The sequence below is a fragment of the Egretta garzetta genome, unplaced genomic scaffold (assembly GCF_000687185.1).
Source record: "Egretta garzetta isolate BGI_Z169 unplaced genomic scaffold, ASM68718v1 scaffold56, whole genome shotgun sequence".
In the NCBI taxonomy this organism is placed as follows: Eukaryota; Metazoa; Chordata; class Aves; order Pelecaniformes; family Ardeidae; genus Egretta; species Egretta garzetta.
The window spans coordinates 10,866,263-10,884,998 of record NW_009260182.1 but is presented as its reverse complement, the minus strand read 5'-3'; the positions used below and the strand labels follow the sequence as shown (position 1 = coordinate 10,884,998).

The window sequence follows — 18,736 nt, the reverse complement described above, 5'->3', positions numbered from 1 at the left end:
AAGGTACTTTTTAAAAAAAGCCTCAAGCAGAGTCACACCGTGTAACCCACCTGGTTTTATTTTACAAACGGAGTGCCAAATCCAATCAACTTGAGTGCTAGGCAGGCTTTGCACCCATGAAAATTAATGGTAACACCCTCTGAGAACACACTTAGGCCATCTGAGTACCTTCTGATTTTTCTATAAGGCAAAAATATTACTGCATTCCATTTTCCACTCCGCATTTCTGTGAGCTGATACCATGCTTGCACGATGAAGATAGAAAGCTAGGAAATGTTTTAATTCAAATATTATTGCAGACTAGAGAGAAGTCAGATAAAACCAGAGATTTTTTTTATTGCACAAAATAAATTATATAGAAACAATGCAACAAAACAACTCGTATTGTAGGCTGCACAACAGATGTTACAACATGAATATATTTATTGCTTTGAGAAAGGAGCAATTCAGTGCTAGTAAGCAGATTAGTTATACTTCTTGCTCATCTAGATTTTTCATAAAATTAATCCAACTGGGCTAGAGGCATCTTGCAGCATACGGGTCAGACCAAATTGTCATTTGTTATCAGCTGTTATAAAGGTGCTGTGAACGTTCTTGACATTAGCGTGAAGCGCTCAATTTAACATCACCGGTACTGAGCCACACAGGTAGTTACAGAATTAGAAATACCATTACACATCAGATATATTTATACACAAGATTCTAAAAGGTCCGCTTACAGGGCTTGTGTGAGCTGTTGTTCTAAAATAAATGTGCTTACAAATGTCGATGCAGCTTTGAACGGGCACACTTCACTCTACATCAAGGGGCAGGACATGGGGTTCTGCCAAGCCCCCCCCGCCCCCCTCACTGCCAGCACTTCCCTTACCGAATTGTAAAATCGCTCACTAGTGCTAACTCAGTTACAGGCGTCTCGTTTTCTCCAGGGCCACACTCAGCTTCTAAGGATTTTAGCACAGATTAAAACAAAAACCAAAAACCCCACCAACATTCCTTTGGTAGAACTGGGTGAAATCTGCAGTGCTTTTTTAAATCCTTCAAAACACAACATACTTGGTTCTTTAAAAGATACAAAACTGCAATACTGGTATTGCACTCGGCTCAAATGGGTTTAATTTTTTAAACTGCTACTTTGTGGACCCTGAGACGTTGACTCCCAATGAGTTAATACAGAAATTAGCTCTTACAAATTACAAAAATGGACAATATTAAAATAATAAACCACACCAAAACCTGGTGACATGCAGACCTCTGTGAAGCGTGCGTAGGAACGAGATCGCGGCACTGCACGCGCTCGTAGGCTGAGGGACATTCTCCCCAATTTGACAATTCCGCAGGTATTCACTCAGCTGAGTTTATAACCCTGAATTCTACTGCTTAGCGTACACACTCAATGTTGTGAAACTTATAGGAAGGTTAATACAGTAAGAATAAATTTAAGTAATGGTAGCCACCCATGAAAGGAAATTCAGTGAGGAAGCAGGAACTCTGGGCCATTTCGACTCTTAGCTACAAGGATAATTAAAGAAAGTAGCTCCGCTGCTGAGGTCAAACTGAAGAGCTTAACTCGGCATCAGGCCCATGGAGCGGACCCCTGTAGAATCCCACTGAAATAAGTAAATAGATTTTGGATTTTACACCAATAATTACAAACAAATGTGGCCACCACTCTTTACTGTACTTTAATAAAATTCTTTGCTTTCCTGTTTTTTTTCCTGAAAGTGTATTAATGCACTACATTGAATCAAAATACAGTTAAGAGTGAGGTTTCAAATAGCTGCAAAATATTACAAGAAATTAATTATTCTAAATTTAAAGAATGCTATTTGTACAACGCTCAGAAACTTTAGTGACGCAATCACGCTCCATGCATGTACCCAGCAGTAGTTTCCTTTGGAGGAAAGCAAGTACTAAACTTGACTGATCTGGCATACTTTTTCATCCAGGGAACAGTTGTTTTTTTTTTTAAATACTGTACATAAAATTCTGTCACCATTGCATAAAAATGTCTATAATTATAGTAAGATTCAGCTGAATAACCAAATATACCCTGAAACATCCATTAAAACACAAACATCACAAAAGAATTATTAGTATTTTTTATAATTATTATGAAGTAGAAATGTTATAAGGCAGGATGAAGTGAATATCAAAGATGAAGAACAGCACCACCAGTCTGTGTTTTGCAATTAGCTTTCTGATCGGACAGAAAATATATTATCATAGTCAGATACAATTGATTATGTTAAGGTAAGAAATGCATTTAGCCCAGCTGTACTAACTATACAGCTTCACACAGAATAAACATTCCATAAATCAACAGAAAATGCATTTGAGCACAAAAAATAAAAATATGTAAGTGATTCTCTAAGCAGCATTTTGTTTTCTTTTTTTTTTCCAAAACATTAACATAGATAGATATTGGACTGATTAAATATCTACAAGTGCTTTTCCTTTACAAAAATACATATATTCTTAATAGTAGGATAGACTGTCATTAACAATGACCTGTGTTTTTTTCACTTCAATTTGAATGATTTATAAGCTAAATTTTACAACCACAAAAAGGTTTATTTGTAATATGATGTTATCACTTTTGACAAAAAGCTTAAAACATTTTATATTTTAAAACAAATTAGCAACATAACATCACAATATGTTCTATGAGCTCCTAAGTACTGTGAGGGCTGTTGTATTAAAAACTGGTAACTACTGATCAAATGCAAGGAAGCATTAGAACATTATTACTGCTCACCATAGGCTCCTTTCTTATCGTAACTTGGATCACAGCTTATATAAGGACACTTAGGCCCCCATCCCAAAAAAATTCCATTAAGAGTAACTGTATCATCTACTCAGTAGCCTGGAACATCCATCAATTCAGGCTTTGCATTAATTTAAAAAAAAAAAAAGCAAAATATTTTCCTTTCAATATTTAAGTCTGCAATAAGGGAAAAAAACCCAATGCATTGCTTCATGTTTATGCTAAGAAGCTTGTATTTGAGAAAAGAAAACACGATCAGTGAGTTTTTAGAATGAAATATTTCAGTCAGTTAAATAATTAAATCGTCCTATTACTTTCCGGTTTAGTTAATCACTATCCCGGAAAAGGAAATCAAGATATTTGGATTTCTTTATTCTTTCTATTTTATACTGCACAAGTAAAATAATTGACTTCTTGCTAATCAATGGTCTCACATCGAGGACAGCAATGCCATTTGCTAAAAAAATATCTATAAAAATCTGTAAAACGTTACTTAATATCTTCTCATTATCCTCCAAGTCTGTCCTTTCCACCCTCCAAAATATCACTGAACTACGACTAGAAAACCCCAAAGTAGCTTGGTGAATATTTTGTGCTTTGGAAGGTTTACAGGATTGACAGCACGCTGAAGTTTTTTGTTAGTTCACAGGCCAGGTATAGCAGACGCATCAGTAACGCAAGCCTTTGTGCTTTTCTTTGCCAACGTGAGCTGGGGCTCAAAGCGCGACTCTTGGTCTGTTCACTCAACCTTTATGCTGCTCCTGTCGGGTTTTTTCCTTTTCTATTTAGTTTTGGAAACTGCTAGGTGTGCCTAACCCTTTCGCTCGGTGACACAGACAGCTACCGGTGGTTAAGTTCTGCCTGACTGATTCCAGGTGTAACTCTTGACCGCAGCACTCCAGAAAAGCGTCGATGCCTTATTCCAAGTCAGTTTCTGGGTGGCTTTACCTTTGGTATTAAATAGGTCCCTTAAAACTGTTAGGCAATCAGATTACCCATAAAAATAGTTTATTTTAAACAACCCTTTTTTTATGAACAAACTAAGTATCTAGCAACAAAGTAATTTTGAATCAATTAGTATGTGGTATTTTTCAGTAAAAAGGGAGCATGTTTCATTTTACTGCATCAAAATTCATGAGACAACAGCAACGACGTCCGCTATACCCTAATACAAAAAGAGAATTTTAGGAATAGAATACCATCATAAAATATGTGCCTCGCACGTTGATAATAAACAGCTTTATTACAACTTCATTTGTAATACCAACCTCAGCACATTAAGTAGCAGCACAAACGCTTTGCTGTAGCAGCCAGGTTGTGTATCGGATAGCAACCCACGCTCAACTCTCGCTTTGCTTTCCACTCACTATCATGAGGAAAAAGGCAAGTGCACAGTAACTACTTCTGTTCACCTCATCCTGTCAACTGTCACATTATTACACCTTGTTAGAAGCATTTGCTAAAAATACACGCAAAAGTTACTTCAAAGGAAAGTATGCCTAATGGTTCAGATAAACATGCAAAGTCAAACTAATGCCCCTCTTTGGTTAAAATTAATGTAATTACTGAAACTTCTGCTTGTTGAAATCTTTCACTCCAGCATGTCTCCCCCACCCTGAGCCTATAGAACTGGGTCTCTTTCTGCAAGTACAAAAGGTAGCCTGGAGCTTTCTATAGAGCTCCTCGGGTTCACTGCCACGCTCCAGAACTGCACGGACCTAAATTGCTTACTAGAGAAAGAAACAACGGCCTTACTCAACTGTAAGGTAGCAAGCTACCTGAATTCAGAAGAAGATTTATAGCACATGCCTTGGATGGAAGAATGTGCCAGGAATTCATTAATTAATCAATTTCCTGTTCCAGAATCTGATGTTTTAATCTGATCTACAGACAGAGTAGACAGTAGTTAAAAGAAAAAAAAAATAAAAAAATCAACAGGTAGATTTCAGCTGAGGTCTGAAGGCCAGACCACCCATACGTGATAAAACTTGTGGTAAATGAGCAGTTGGAAGCTTTTCACATTTCCTTTAGGGCGAATCAATCCCCTTGTGTCTTGGAATCCATCCTGGAACACGCTCCAGTAGACTGCAATCCTTCCTCAAACAAGTGTCTTTGGCTGAACACCTCGCGGAAGCATTACCTTGTTCAAACTGGCTATAAAGGATTCAAAAGGCAGGACGTGAAAACTTTACTGAAATCCATGAGAGCTGCCTGACATACCAAACCTATGAGCCGATTCCTCATGTGCAATTTCTCCCTTCTAACTCCTCAATGTTTCTACTTGTTGGGCATGAAATGGGGCGGGATATGGGAACGGGCAAAGGTTGTGTAAGAACCTAGAATTAATTACAGGACACTGGGTGCCTGCATAAACATTTTAATTGAGATAAATAATAAAATAACATAGCATGAAGTAAAATGAGAGGGGAATGTCCTGCATGATATATGCATTTCCAATGGAATCGAACAGATGCCTTCAACCTGTCTAGGTTAAGTGAAGAAACTGGACCGAGCTCTTGATTTAAGCATCTCTATATTTATGTATTTGCTGTGGATAGGCATGTAAGTCTTATCCACCTCTGGTCTTTTCCAGGATAAAAATGCATTTGATCAGTCCAGGTAAGTGACCAGTGTTTTATGTAGCCCCCCTATAAACAGGGCTCAGTCTGTTTATTTTGAGACTTAAGACTGGCTTTGGACAACTATCTGCTCTCTAATATTTCTGCCAGATGTAGTACCTGGCTGAGCTGGATGCTATTCCTTTGGTTGCAAGTCCTGCCAAGAACACTTTTTCTGGGAACAATCCAACTCAGTGATTGGTTCAGTGAAAGGACTGAGCACTGGCCTATTTTGTTATTTGAGAAAACAGCAGAGAAAGAAAATTGTTTCCGTCTCTCACGAAGTCATGTCTAACAATTAAACATGGGAGACATGGAGACGGATCTCTGGATCACCACTTTGTCTGCAGCGGAGAGCAAGAGCCTAGGTTATATCTAAAGGGACTGTGATCAATCTCTTTTCTCCTGCAGATATACTGGAACTGTTACTGATAACTGCAGAAGAGAAAAGCCAAGTCAAATTGTTGGAACCTGGGGAGAAAAAAAGACCAAGATCAAGACTTCAAGGGTTCCTCACGCAGAAAATGAAATAATTTAAATATAAAAGTACTTATTTTCATATAGTTTCTACTGAGATAGGTTTTTTGATTTTTAAATTATCTAACAGAGCACATTTTCTGCTTGTTTCCCATGAAAGAAAGCTTCTCAATACAACATGTTTATGAAATCTTCTTGCTGAAAATATTAAGACCCTAGATAAAATACAAAGCAAATATTACCCTGCCAAACGCAAATAGTGGGCTTAAAAGGTATTCTGTATTAATAATCAGGCACTTTGCTTTATCTAACTTTTTCAGTAAAGTCAAAATAGTACTTTTCAGAAATTTTTTTGCATAACAACTGCAAGCTAGCTGAGTATGCACAATACACTTACAGCGCTGCATACTCCCAGGACCCAGATCCCAGAAGCTTTCATAGGAACAGTACCTGCTCTAGCGATGAGTCACTTTGATTTTTGTGGTAATCTTATTTGGTATTTCATCCAAATAAAAATATGCTTACAGGACTAGGCCCTTAGCTATGAGCAATGTAGTAACGCATGATGGAAGATACATTCCTTGGTTAATCATCTAATTCCATATTGGTTTTGATATTATAGGATCTCACTTGTAAAACCTAGCTTACGGTTTGTTACTAGACAAATGCAGCATACAGCTATGGCCAACAAAAAGTTGCTTATGATTTTCATTAATGACTTACCCCAGAGTTAAAAGCAGATTTTCACTTTTAGGGAAAAAAAACCCAACAAACATCAAATGTACTAAGTAAGAGACAGCAAGATTAGCTAGTAGTGGGGAATTTTTTAGGTCTTACTCCTCTGCAGCTAGGTACTGCCAATATGGGAAAGCCATAGAAACACAGTGGCAGCAACACTTATTTTATATTCCTATTCTTTACAAAGATGCAGTGGTGACACTTTGTCATGGAAATGCTCAGAAAGTGTGACTGCATACAGCAGTCTGCTCTCGGGTGGCATATGGTGCAGTTTTAATGGAATGCTTAGGTACTCCTTTCACTTTACCCCATCTTTGGCACACAGGAATCTGTACACGCATTCTCATATTCCTATGCTGTTCAGATATTCTTAATTGGCACAACTGAATTAAATATGTAGACACATGGCACATAGGTATTATATGGGAGAGAAATTTCCTGGGAAGAAGGCAATGCCTGTGTTACACAAGCTGCCCAGTTAAGATATGTATTTCACTGGCACTTCACTGCTACAAAAACTATTAAACTATAACAGCACTCAGGCACCCTGCCATCAGATCAGAAATGCATAAAGTGTAGGTGGCTAGATCATATGCATTTAATGCCATGATTCTCATCTAGGAACATTAAATCTTATTTGTCAGTATTTTCCATGCTTAAAATGAAGATTTGCCTTCCGTAATGTAGCTTTAAGTTGCATCAAGAAAATACCATGAATTAAACCAATGTCCAATTTTGATCAAGAGAAGTCACAGTTCTCTGAATTGTGAATACAGAAAGTCATTGGACAGACAAATCTCCTGCTAGTTGCCACTCAGAAGCCAATACAAAGTAGTCCTGTTGCAGGGGTCCTGTTAGGTGGATGCAAACTTCTGTGTAATGTAACTGAAAAATGGATTAAAAATAATGTGTTCTTCTCTTTTTAAAACAAATCTGTTCAAATTTGTCAAAACAGCAGGCGCAACTGTTGAGAAAAAAATTGTCCCCTGAACCAAGCAGAAATTATGTTTAAGAGTACTACCATTAGGTTTGTGATAAACTGAAACAGGCGCTTTATGTCAAGTGACTCTACAGTGAAAATTCTGGTATAAAAACATGTGAAATATATAAAAACTCTAAGGTGTCCTTTGTATGTGCATGTAAATATTTACAAGGAATATCCTATTTCTACCATACAAAACAACTGTATATACTAAAGAGAAGAATGATTTGCAATTAGCATGCATGCTCTGCTCTTCCAAGCTGCTCCATGAGGAGGAGGACCTCCATACACACAAAGAATCTGTTTTTCCCTAGAGACCCTGCAGAGAAGGAAAGCCCTTCCTACATGGAGTATGTTCTTGTTTCTGTCAAGTAGCACATCATAGACTGGGTGGGCAAAAAGACGACTGCTTCCTGCAGCCAGCATGTACCCCCCTTCCCATCTACAACGTGGGCACACCAGTGCCTATACCAGTCAGCATGCTATGCCTGCAGAAAAGAGCAGCAGCTTCCTAAATGTTTTGCTTCCCCAGGTTCACTGGCATCTGCACAATATGTGCAACCTTGACCTGCAATGGCAGGTTTCCTAAACAGACTGCTACTGACAGCATCTTTATTTCTGCATGTCATACGGGCTTCGGAGTGCAATGGTAGAAGTTAACCTGACTATGTATGGGTTCCTCAAGTCATCAATGTTAGAACTCCTACTAAGGTTAAAGGGGCCAGATTTAATCCACAACATGCTTCTTTCTCCTACAGAAACATACTAATGTACAGGAACAAAAATTCACAGAGGAGCAACAGCCTTGCATCTACCTTTTATACTTGATCCCAAGACAGAATTTTCACTTTGTCTTATCTAAGTACAGTTAGCTCACTCTAGAGTAGCTTCTGAAAAGTTGATTTGGTTCCTTTTTGCTATATGCAAAAGGCATAAGAAAGTAAATAGTTATCTACAATACTAGCAGGCGTGTATTAAGTAGAAATTACATAATGGTACAGAACTGTAAGTATCTCCACAGAACTTGAAGTGAAAAACTCAACTGACCTTTAAGCAGAGCAAAGACAACGGAAGACCACAGAAAACTTAATGCATGACTGTGCTCCCCGCAAAATAACCAGAAACCTCGCCAAACATCCTACCCTAGAACCATTACGCTTGCAATACCTAAGGCAACAATCACTTTTTATCCAGCACTACCAGGTCATAGGAAAAGAAGACCTGAACAATTATTTTGGTCAGACTGCTTATCTTCAGTATTGCGTTACCTCTACTTTTATGGAAATATGAATGAAAATTTCTATAATGAGTTCTAAACTCCAGATAGTCACAAGAGACATATAATGTAATTAAAGCTTTTTTGTTGTTTTAGCATATTATATACCTCCAGCCAATCTTAAAAGGAAATGATTACTATGAAAGGCTGTAATTATGTAAGATTTTGCCTTAGTTGGAATCTTACAGGGATTTATTTGTTCCATAGACACTTACATTATTTTTAACTTCCTTTTTATGGAGGCTTTATTAGAAGAAATGTAATCTGACCAGAAGCCATTTTCCAAAAATAGCCAGTATCCCAAATTCCAATCTTTAGGGAAACCATAGAAAAGTGCAATCACAAAGGCTGCGATGCTTTTAAGCAGTATTAGCAGAATCTATTTAGAAGATTTAAAATTACTGTTTTGAATTACCATGTTCTACATCTCTTGTTAAAGGTAATTAATCTTCATTCACTGCAAAAGGACTGTTGCACACTCATGAGTGAGCTATACCTGGACCCATGAGAAGCTTATCAAGAAAAAGGTAGTGGCCCAATCACCACTTTTCTAAATATATTTTCTATACAAAATATTTTCAAGGTATAATCCTTAGTTATTTGTACAGTACTCTATGATTTAAACAACAATATTCAGTAAAATAGTAAGTGTGTGAAACTGCAACACCACATGGAATGAGCACTCTGCCATTTTGCTAGTGTAATCAATATTAGGACCAGAAAAATTTTCTAACACGCAAGCAAAAATATTCCATAGTTTTGGAATCTTGACTGTACACTTCATGATTTTGGCTATGATTTGCAGCACACTCGTAAGATACACAAATATCTTATGCACATTTCAGTAGCAGAATGGCACTTGGCTTGCTCTAATAAAAACAACAGAGATGCAACTGACAATTTTAAGAAAGACAATGTCCTTATTTGCATGCTGAAAATCTGGTTGTGTCCCCCTAATCCAGGCACATCCATTCATTGTGCAATCTGTCGATGGGTAAACAAATAGTGCAGGATTCATCTCAGTGGGATCTGGCCCTTTGGTCTAACCGAAGTCAATTCTAGGTCGATACTGAAGTACCATAGGGTAAGACTAAAAACAAAAGCAAGAGAAAAACAACAACAAAAACAGACAAGAAAACATGAAGACATAATTCATAAAAAAATGCAAAGAAAATGCAATTAAATATTGCCTTAAGAATAGCCAGAGTTTATCCCTATGACACACGTATACGGCAATCAGTTTTAGTTACATGAAATAATTCTATACACTTCAACAGTTAAATCCAAACCTGTACTTCAAAAATATATTTAATCTCTAAGTCAGTTAGTTGTAGTTATTTGTCATTAATACAAAATTCCTGTATCTGCTTTTATATATTTCATGATTGATATGTTTTATGACATACATACTTGGAGTGCTCAAACAACTCTTATTTCTGTGTTGCTGTATTTGAGGAAGAGCAATCTTGAAATTTTATACTTTCTAAAACAAAGCCCATTTGCAGATGATGTACTTTGTTCGATTTTTATATATATGGAGGTTCCATAGCTATACTAATAGTCAGCACTAGTTAATGGGAGCCAGGCTACTCTGGTATTAAAAAGAAAAAAAAAAAAAAGAAAAAAGATCAGGTCAAATTGCTGGCAGCTGATTTTGAGACATGAGGGCTAACTTGTCCCCCAAATCCAAACTCTTCAACTTCAGATCTAGTGATACATTTTTATTAGTTCTTACTGGGGGCGGGGAAGCAAATCAACTGCTTGGATCCCTGAATTGGACAAAACTGTTGTGGAACGGGAAGGCAAGAGTGGGTGGGTTTCCAGAAAGTGCCACAGAATGCCTAGGCACTTGTCACTGGAAGTTCTGTTTTACTAAATGTCTTATTTTTTCAGTCTGTCAGTGTTTCATTTAAGTCTGATGTTTTCCTCAACTTCATTAGGATACTGCATGTTTTCTATAGCACAATCCCCAGGAAATTCTTACTGTCTCAGCAACGGTATGGGCTCTACTGCATCTCTGCCACAAGGCAGAGGAACGTCATTAATTTAAGTCTTTTTTTATTGCAAATTTGGAATTATAAAGAATTATTAGAGAAGCTATCATTAAAACCAGAAATATTTTACTGCATCCATCAAATGCAATACAGATGAACTTCAGTGACGAAAAAAAGAAAGATACCACTGCAGAGACCTATACAGGTTAATAAACCTTCCATGCCATGGTAGTAAAATGATCACCAGAACTAAATGTGATCATACTTGCTGGGGATTTACAAACTGGAGTGCAGAGAAACCCAGAGGTATTCAACAGTATCAGGAGCATTTAGGAGAGAAGACAGGGAGCACCATGTGTAGTCTGCACATGTAATAAAGAAACACATATTTGTACTATCACAAATTACTTGGCCTCTCATTTTTTTTTGCGTAAGATATGACTACTGTATTATTCAAATGCTATTTCACATGTTTTTCACTTTGATTATATAAATTGTCTCTAAAAGTACTCAACTCTAATTGGGAGTGCACACGGGCAGAGACAGAGCAGTCACCTCACTGAAACTGCCGTGTAAACCAGTGAGGCTCAGTGTTTTTTTGCAAACAAAATTACAAACCAACTGCATAAATAAAATGTATGTGCTGGAACAATTCTAATTATTGAAGCAGGCACGACTGCAGTAGCTAACTTCCATCCATAGTGGGGAATGACCTCTATTTAATTTTTTCCTCAAGCAAAAATATTATTTCAAACTTCCAAAGTAACTTTTCGAAATTAGTTCAAATCAAAATTCTCAATGAGGAAACTGAAATACTGTTTCATATATGTATGAACCAGTTTGATCAATGAAATTTAGAAATCAACTTCAGTTTGCAGGTTCTGGAGGTTTTGGTTTGTTATATTCTAGAGACAAGGCATTATTCCATTTCTAATTTTAAAAGATGTAAAAGGAATATAGTATTAGAAATATCTACCATTTCTTTACTTCATTAAAAAGAACATATGAATTGCCATAAAGAGATGAAACCAATGTAGTCTCTTTTGATTCACACTCTTCAGTTTGATCCCTCATCAGTGACTGCCCAATGTTACTGGTTAGAAGGATGAGATAGGAAGAGGCAGATAATCCTTCCAGACTGATGCAGGTATCAGCCTACAGAATCTCTCTCTAACAAAAAGATAAATGGCCGAATGTAAAGTGAAAGAAACCCCTAAACCTTTTGAATAGATTCTAGTTATTCATTCAATAAAGTTTCTCTGAATGAATGAAAATGCTCAAGCCTTGCTCATAGAGTTTTAGCACTTTGTAGCGAGGAATTATAAAAACTCCACAACTTGGATTACAATTGAAGTGCTGACAGGACCTTAGTGACTGTAGTATGTACAGTCGTGAGTGCCTCTTACCTGATAAAAAGTGCCATCCTGTGAGCAGACTTGCGAAGATGAGCAGTTCTGACACCGAAACTGCGAAGGAGATGATTTTCTGATCAGATAAGAGGCATCCACAGCTGGACATATACATTTACCATTTAATGTTTGTTTTTTTTTTTAAATTTTCAAATGTAAAGCTTAAAATTAATTTACTTATTTAAAACAGGAAAGAATTCTCTAATAAACAAATGGCTATTTTCCCTTTACTAGCCTATCTCTTGTAAGGTCCAAGGGTGTGCCAGTAAAAGCTCATGGTGAGTAGTACAAAAGATGGAGATAATGGATTTACTTGATCTTCATCCAAAAGAAAAGATTGTTAATTAATTACCATCACAACTTCTGTTTTATAACAAGACCCAACACAGTTAGGGGGGAAAAAAAAAAAATTCATAGAAGCCCAAATGTTACTGGATTTATTACCACCACAATGTAATTTTTAAAGGTTTTAGTTTGTCATCTCTGACTTCAGGGGAGTGATTTAAAACTACATAAGGGAAAAGATGAGCGCATACCTGACTATACTATGTAAACAGAACTTAAAAATTTAATCAAGAGTTGTCAACTCTTATATTCATTTAGTGTTAAAAACTATAGTTCTGAAATTTTTGAAAAATTTTAACCAGTACAAATAATGTCCTTTTTGTCAAGATGATAGTTACTGTTGCTTCCAAACCAATGCAACGGCCAAAAGTCCATTTGTAGGCAGGGGTTGCAGAATTAAATGTCATGAAAGAATTCCGTTATCGCTAAAGTTGTTGCCTCAACATTTCCTAAGAGTACACAGCCAATACTAACAAAAATGTAAGATGGCAAGCCAAACAAACACCCACTGGTTTCAAGGCAGTATTGGAAAAAATACTACTTAAAGCTCCTTTATTGGTGCAATATTGGGGTTTCAGCAATCATCAAATTTCAGAGCAATACGACTCTCAAATGTAATGAATACTTGCCTACATACATGAACTCCCTTAATTCCTATCAAAATCTATCCTTCCCACCTGTCCTGCTTCAGATTAAGGTAAAACTTTGAGAATCTTGTGAATTGTTAACTCCACAGAGTGCTTAATCCTCTGTCTTCTCTGTCCGTGCCCCAGTGTTTTTTATTCTGAGTACTAGGAAGCTTAAAAAAAAAAAAAAAAAAGTACAGAAAGTTTGAAATTTTCTACAGATCAGTACATTATGATATGTTAAGTGTTTAACCTGAGCTGCACTCCAATATAGCCTCTGCTGGTAGTGATAGACAACAAATCTGCATATACTACAAAGCAATAAAGAGTGAAGAACAATCAACAGCCATACACAAACGAATGTATAAAAGAGAAGAAATGGGGATATGATTAAAAAAACCCTAAATATACAAGGCAATATAAGGGCTGCTAAATCAAACTGAGTATCAGACCTGAAAGAAATGTCTTTTATGCAAGTTAAATATAGCAATTCTCAAAATATACACATGCAGCAAGGAAAAACCATTTAGCTGTGTTATCTGGGTATTAGTGTTATACAGCATATCTAAAAAAAATGGGTGTAGCATTAACAGAAACAGTAATAAAACAATTAGATCTCTCCAATAATTTTTCAGTGTCACTTTCAGTTTACTACTGAATGAAACACTTAATAAAGAACTGCTGGATGCAAATTCCCCAACTATTGTAACTCAAAAGGTCACTAAAAGCAAATTTGCAGAAAAAGAACGAGCGCTTGGGTTTTCAGTTACTTCACTTAAAATTCAGAGCAGAACTTGCATGTAAACTTTGTATACCTGCTATTTTTAAGTCTCAGAATCTGTACAATATATGTGCTGCAGGGTTTCACTCATAGGATTTAGTATAAGATGTCCAGAAAACATGCAAAATGCATTTTTAAATAAGGGTTTTTTTGAGGGGTCACAGAATGTATTTTGGACTGAGCTGTGAAAGCACATATACTCTCTATAATAAATATACCAAAACATAATTTATTAATAATGTAGCAGCATTTACGTTTTCGCCTCTTAGTCTCCATCTTGTCATATAGATGAATTCCATAGTATGATCCTTCCCCATGATTTCTCCATTGCATAGTACATCCAGCTTAAAATACAACAGAACAAACAGTAAGACAAAGGATGCAAAATTTTCATGTCTAAATTAACTCCTAAGTGAATCTCTGAGAGTTAATCCCTCAACTCCTATCATTATGCAATAATTCTATCAGACATGCATATCAAACCTGGATAAATACAACATACTGACAATAGACGATACTGCTATTTTTAATAGTAGAACTCCACTTAATTTTTTCAGTTTTGTGTTTTCAATTAAGGTATGGACAGAAGAAAGTCTACTAAACTAGGCAGGAAATCACCAGCAGACAGAGACTCCCTATATTTATCAATACTACACACTATCTGTCTGAAGAGAGAGCCTTGTGCTGTATTTTTAAGGCCTTCTTGCTATGTCAACGCTCTTTCAAACCCAAAGATACAAAACAGAGGTACTGTAATTTTCATTCTTTAAAAATAAGTGATAACGTAATTTAAAATATTACTTTAAAATAACTATAAATTACAAGGAAAATGCACTTCTGAGTATACAAACATGATTCTTCATCAACTGAAGACAAAACTTAAAAAAAAAAGAGTAATGATCTTACTGTGAAAAATGACTGGTTTAAACTGTGAATCTTACTTCTACCCTCCACTGAAAATGTTTGAAAAGTCTTTCATTACTATAGCCATAATGCTTTTCTGTTTTTTAGAGGGAAAAAGTGTCAAAATTTTGAAGCAGATACTATGCAACACAAGCCATTAAGGTGTCAGAGACATCAACGTGTCATGACAGTGTGACAAACTCCTGCAATAACCTGTGCACCCAACCTACCTCAGCCAAACCTAACCTAACCTAACTCTGGCCAAAGCTGCGATGCTGCCACTTGTGCTAGAGGCAGCCTGCAGTTCGTGGAGTCACTGACTCCTCTAAGAGAACTGGTGAAGAAATAGCCTGCCCTGAGGTCAAAATTCCTGTATCCCTGGGAAGAGGGAAAGCAGGGGCAGGAGTCTCACACTTCCGAGCTCCACCCTGCATCACAACTTCTATCACGTTAGCAAGTCCCCCCAGCGAACGGTCTTGGTCAAGATCAAATCAGTCATGGAGCGAAGACCCTCTCTCCATCAAATTCCACCTAATTCCAGAGGAGGTGCAAAAAAAGTATCTGCATTTTGAAAGATTCAAATGGTATTGCTCCTCACTTCTTCATAATTACTGGATAGTTTCTTAGATCTAAAGAAAATGAAACTGCAGAGTTATTAGTTGTATGCCTAGTTGATGTCTCTTTTTCCCCTGTAGCTACTAGCCCAAAACAGTATTAAGTGACTTTTTATTAGCCACATGGAAAGAGAAAGCATTTACTTTTTACACAAAAATATCAAAACCTAATGGATCTGTTCCTTCACAGGCAAGCAACAAACTGAAGTTACTAGAACTGTATGAGTTCCTTGATTAGCAACTTTAGTTGCTGTGATAGAATGATCACTTCTCATTTAAGGGCAGAAAATGTAACTCGGAATATTGAACAGCACTCTACTTTTAACCATTGGGCTAAAAAAATATTCCTCAAGTTCAAATATGATTAAATTAAATTTCATAAAAACCTAATACTTTGCAGGGAAATAAAAATACAAGCATCGTTCTTTCAAATATACCTCATAAGAACTTGGAAGTTTTAATTTTAAGCTGAGAAACTTTTTGATAGTTCCCACAGTCACTCGAGTAGAACAGCGGATAAATTTCTTCATTAAACCCTAAAGCAACAGCAACAAAACAGAAAAAAACATGTTAGAAATTTTGGAACATGTAAGCAATCTTTACTGCAAGAACAGCTGTAATTGATCATTTTTTTCAACCAGGAACCAATTTTACTTAACTCTCTAATTTATAATGGCACCATAGGATCATTTTTGTTCACTTTTTTTTTTTTTTCCCCCAAAATTTACAAGATGACAAGTTCATTTAACCTTTCTTTTTTTCTTAAAGGAATTTCCAAAAGATACAGATGGGAGAAAAGAAAAAAACCAAAACACCCCACCAAAAGCACCATAAGAACTTAAATAATCTAAGTGTTTGTGTTTGTTACATTGGGGGTCATACATGTTAACATTTCTTAGAATTTCTTCAGTCCTTGAGAGAAAAAGGAAGTAAAAACTAGGTAAAATACAAGGAAGTCACAAACTTGAGATGTGATCTATTATCACAGATTCTGTGATCCAGAACCTAATATTTTTGATTCAGCAGGTAAGCTGGAAACCTACACGGTGATGAAGATACAGATTTCTTACTGTATATAGCATAAACAGACAGTGATAACACATACATGTTTTCTTGCTGAATCAAAACCTTCTTATTGTGTATGAACTTCCAAAATTATACATGTAACATAGTACATGGAAAATAAATAGTGTTTTATCAGACAATTTCTTTTTTTTTTTTTAATTCTTGTCTTTGTAATTTAATAAAACATTATTAAAATCCAAGAGCATTTCTAAACACCTTCTTCTAGCCTCAGTACCATCAGGGAATCTTCCCTTCATGAATAGAAACCAAATACCCCTAATTCTTAAAACAGCAGTTAGCAGGTATTACCCTACACACTTTACAGCTGGAAGTGACCTACCCGAGGCCACAGACAACACAGCAGTGTCAGAATCAGGTTTACAGCTCAGAAGACCTGGATCCCAGTGCACAACATATCTGAAAAGCAGCTTCACGCTGGCATGGTAAGACAGCAATCCTCAAAGTGTGAGGCAGCTCACCAACAACTTGCTTTTTAAGTACCTCTGTGGTATACTGTAATCTGTTGTGTAATGCAGTTATGTATCATCAAAGCTGTAGACTGCAAAACTATAATCCATAAAAAAAAAAATAATCCACTGTCACATGGATTCTGTATGGAATTGTATTTTTTACAAAATTCCAAGATGCATTGAAATGTTTCAACCAGAAGGACTAAATAAGCGTGGCAGTGGAGACAGGGCACCATATTAAAGTTTATTGTTTATAAAATTATTTGGTTCCGGTAAGATGCTGTTCTGCCAACAATAACAACAGCACAGATTATCTGTACTACTCACTTTGACTACATTATCTCCTGACTGCCCATTGTTGCGTAAACAGTCGAGGCAAATAGCAATCTGTGGGTCACTCCTGTGATAGTCTTTATCTTCTTCATTTTCATCACACTCCTCATCTACTTTGGGTTTATCAGCTTTTGGGCTTTCATCTGTAAAATATGAAGATCCTGTTATTTAAGTGTAAAATAATTAAAAGTCACAGTAGCAACAAACACATATTTAAAGTAATATTTATTTTAAAGAGTATATTTTTTCTTCAAATTAACTTTATACAATTTTAATTCAGTGCATTCTTAAATTGATCAATTTACAAATCTCTGAGAACCAAGTTTTACTACTGAAATGTTATTTAATATGCAAACAACTGATTTCTATGTGACAGAAAATAATTAGGTGGATGGACCACTAATGGTTATGGCTGTCTACTTCTGTTTGTGTCCAGTGATTAAAACCCTGCAACTGCGCATGCATCAAGACCACTCAACCACATAGTCCTACTCTTATGGTGTGGCAGTTCACTGCCAAAAAATATTGCTTTTACATAAACAGTGGAATAAGTAATCCCAACACTTGTATATCACAGTAACATGGGTTATCGACTCATATTAACAGTCTGCCGCAATAACCCAGTGGAGACAAGTTCCTGAAATGTTATCATGAAGTAAACTAAGACAAGAGAAAACTGAACTTTCATCCACTTTTGACCTGGTCTAAGTAATGTCACTGGAAAAACTCCAGGTGTCTCCAGGTATCTCTCTCCAGAAGGATTTTGTAACTAAAGAGCCATATACTTACTTCTCCCCTCTAAAAACAGAAAATATAAGAAAAGAGGAATGGTCCCCATGTTTTTTGGCAGAGCACGTGTATCCTATATAATCACAGATACCATGTTATTGCTCTTCACTGATGCTGTTACATGTTCCATTGATTCCTGGTTTAAAAATCTCTTTGGAAAAGGTACCATCTCCTACAGTTTTCAAAGTTGAACACTCGAATGCTAAGACTAGCAAGTACATCTAGATAAGGCCACAATGTTTGTAAATAACCATAAAATGAACCATAAAACGGAGTATACAATACAGTATACAATAACCCTATTATATACATGTTTTTTCCTCCATCCTCAAATTATTTATTTTGATTTGAAACAAAGGCTGCTCTCTGTTGGAATAAAACTTTACCACAAGTAACTTGAATAAGCTATTTTTGCATTTCCTGGAAAACTTTCAGATAAAATTCTGCTGTTTTCCTTCAAGTCACTTAGAAGAGTTAAGATGAGAAGATAGAATGAAAACTTTAGAAAATATCAAGCTATGCCAAAGTTTCTAGACACAGTAATTAGTTCTC

At 36.2% G+C, this 18,736-nt stretch overlaps 1 protein-coding gene across 5 annotated transcripts in view; it reads right to left on the bottom strand.

Moving 5' to 3' along the window:
* Positions 1–1,403: 1,403 nt before the first annotated feature.
* PCGF5 (polycomb group ring finger 5) overlaps positions 1,404–18,736 on the bottom strand; it is a 56,822-nt gene continuing 39,489 nt past the window's right edge. For 3 of the 5 annotated variants that reach the window (XM_035897416.1, XM_035897415.1, XM_009642075.2), the window contains 5 exons: positions 17,390–17,538; positions 15,965–16,063; positions 14,265–14,354; positions 12,256–12,315; positions 1,404–9,945 (listed from right to left, as the gene is read on the bottom strand). In XM_035897416.1, the coding sequence (XP_035753309.1) occupies positions 9,898–9,945; positions 12,256–12,315; positions 14,265–14,354; positions 15,965–16,063; positions 17,390–17,538 (446 nt within the window). In that variant the 3' untranslated portion in view covers positions 1,404–9,897. Of the gene's footprint in view, positions 9,946–12,255; positions 12,316–12,918; positions 13,403–14,264; positions 14,355–15,964; positions 16,064–17,389; positions 17,539–18,736 lie in introns of those variants that run through there. The other 2 variants (XM_035897418.1, XM_035897417.1) reach the window with 2 other exon arrangements.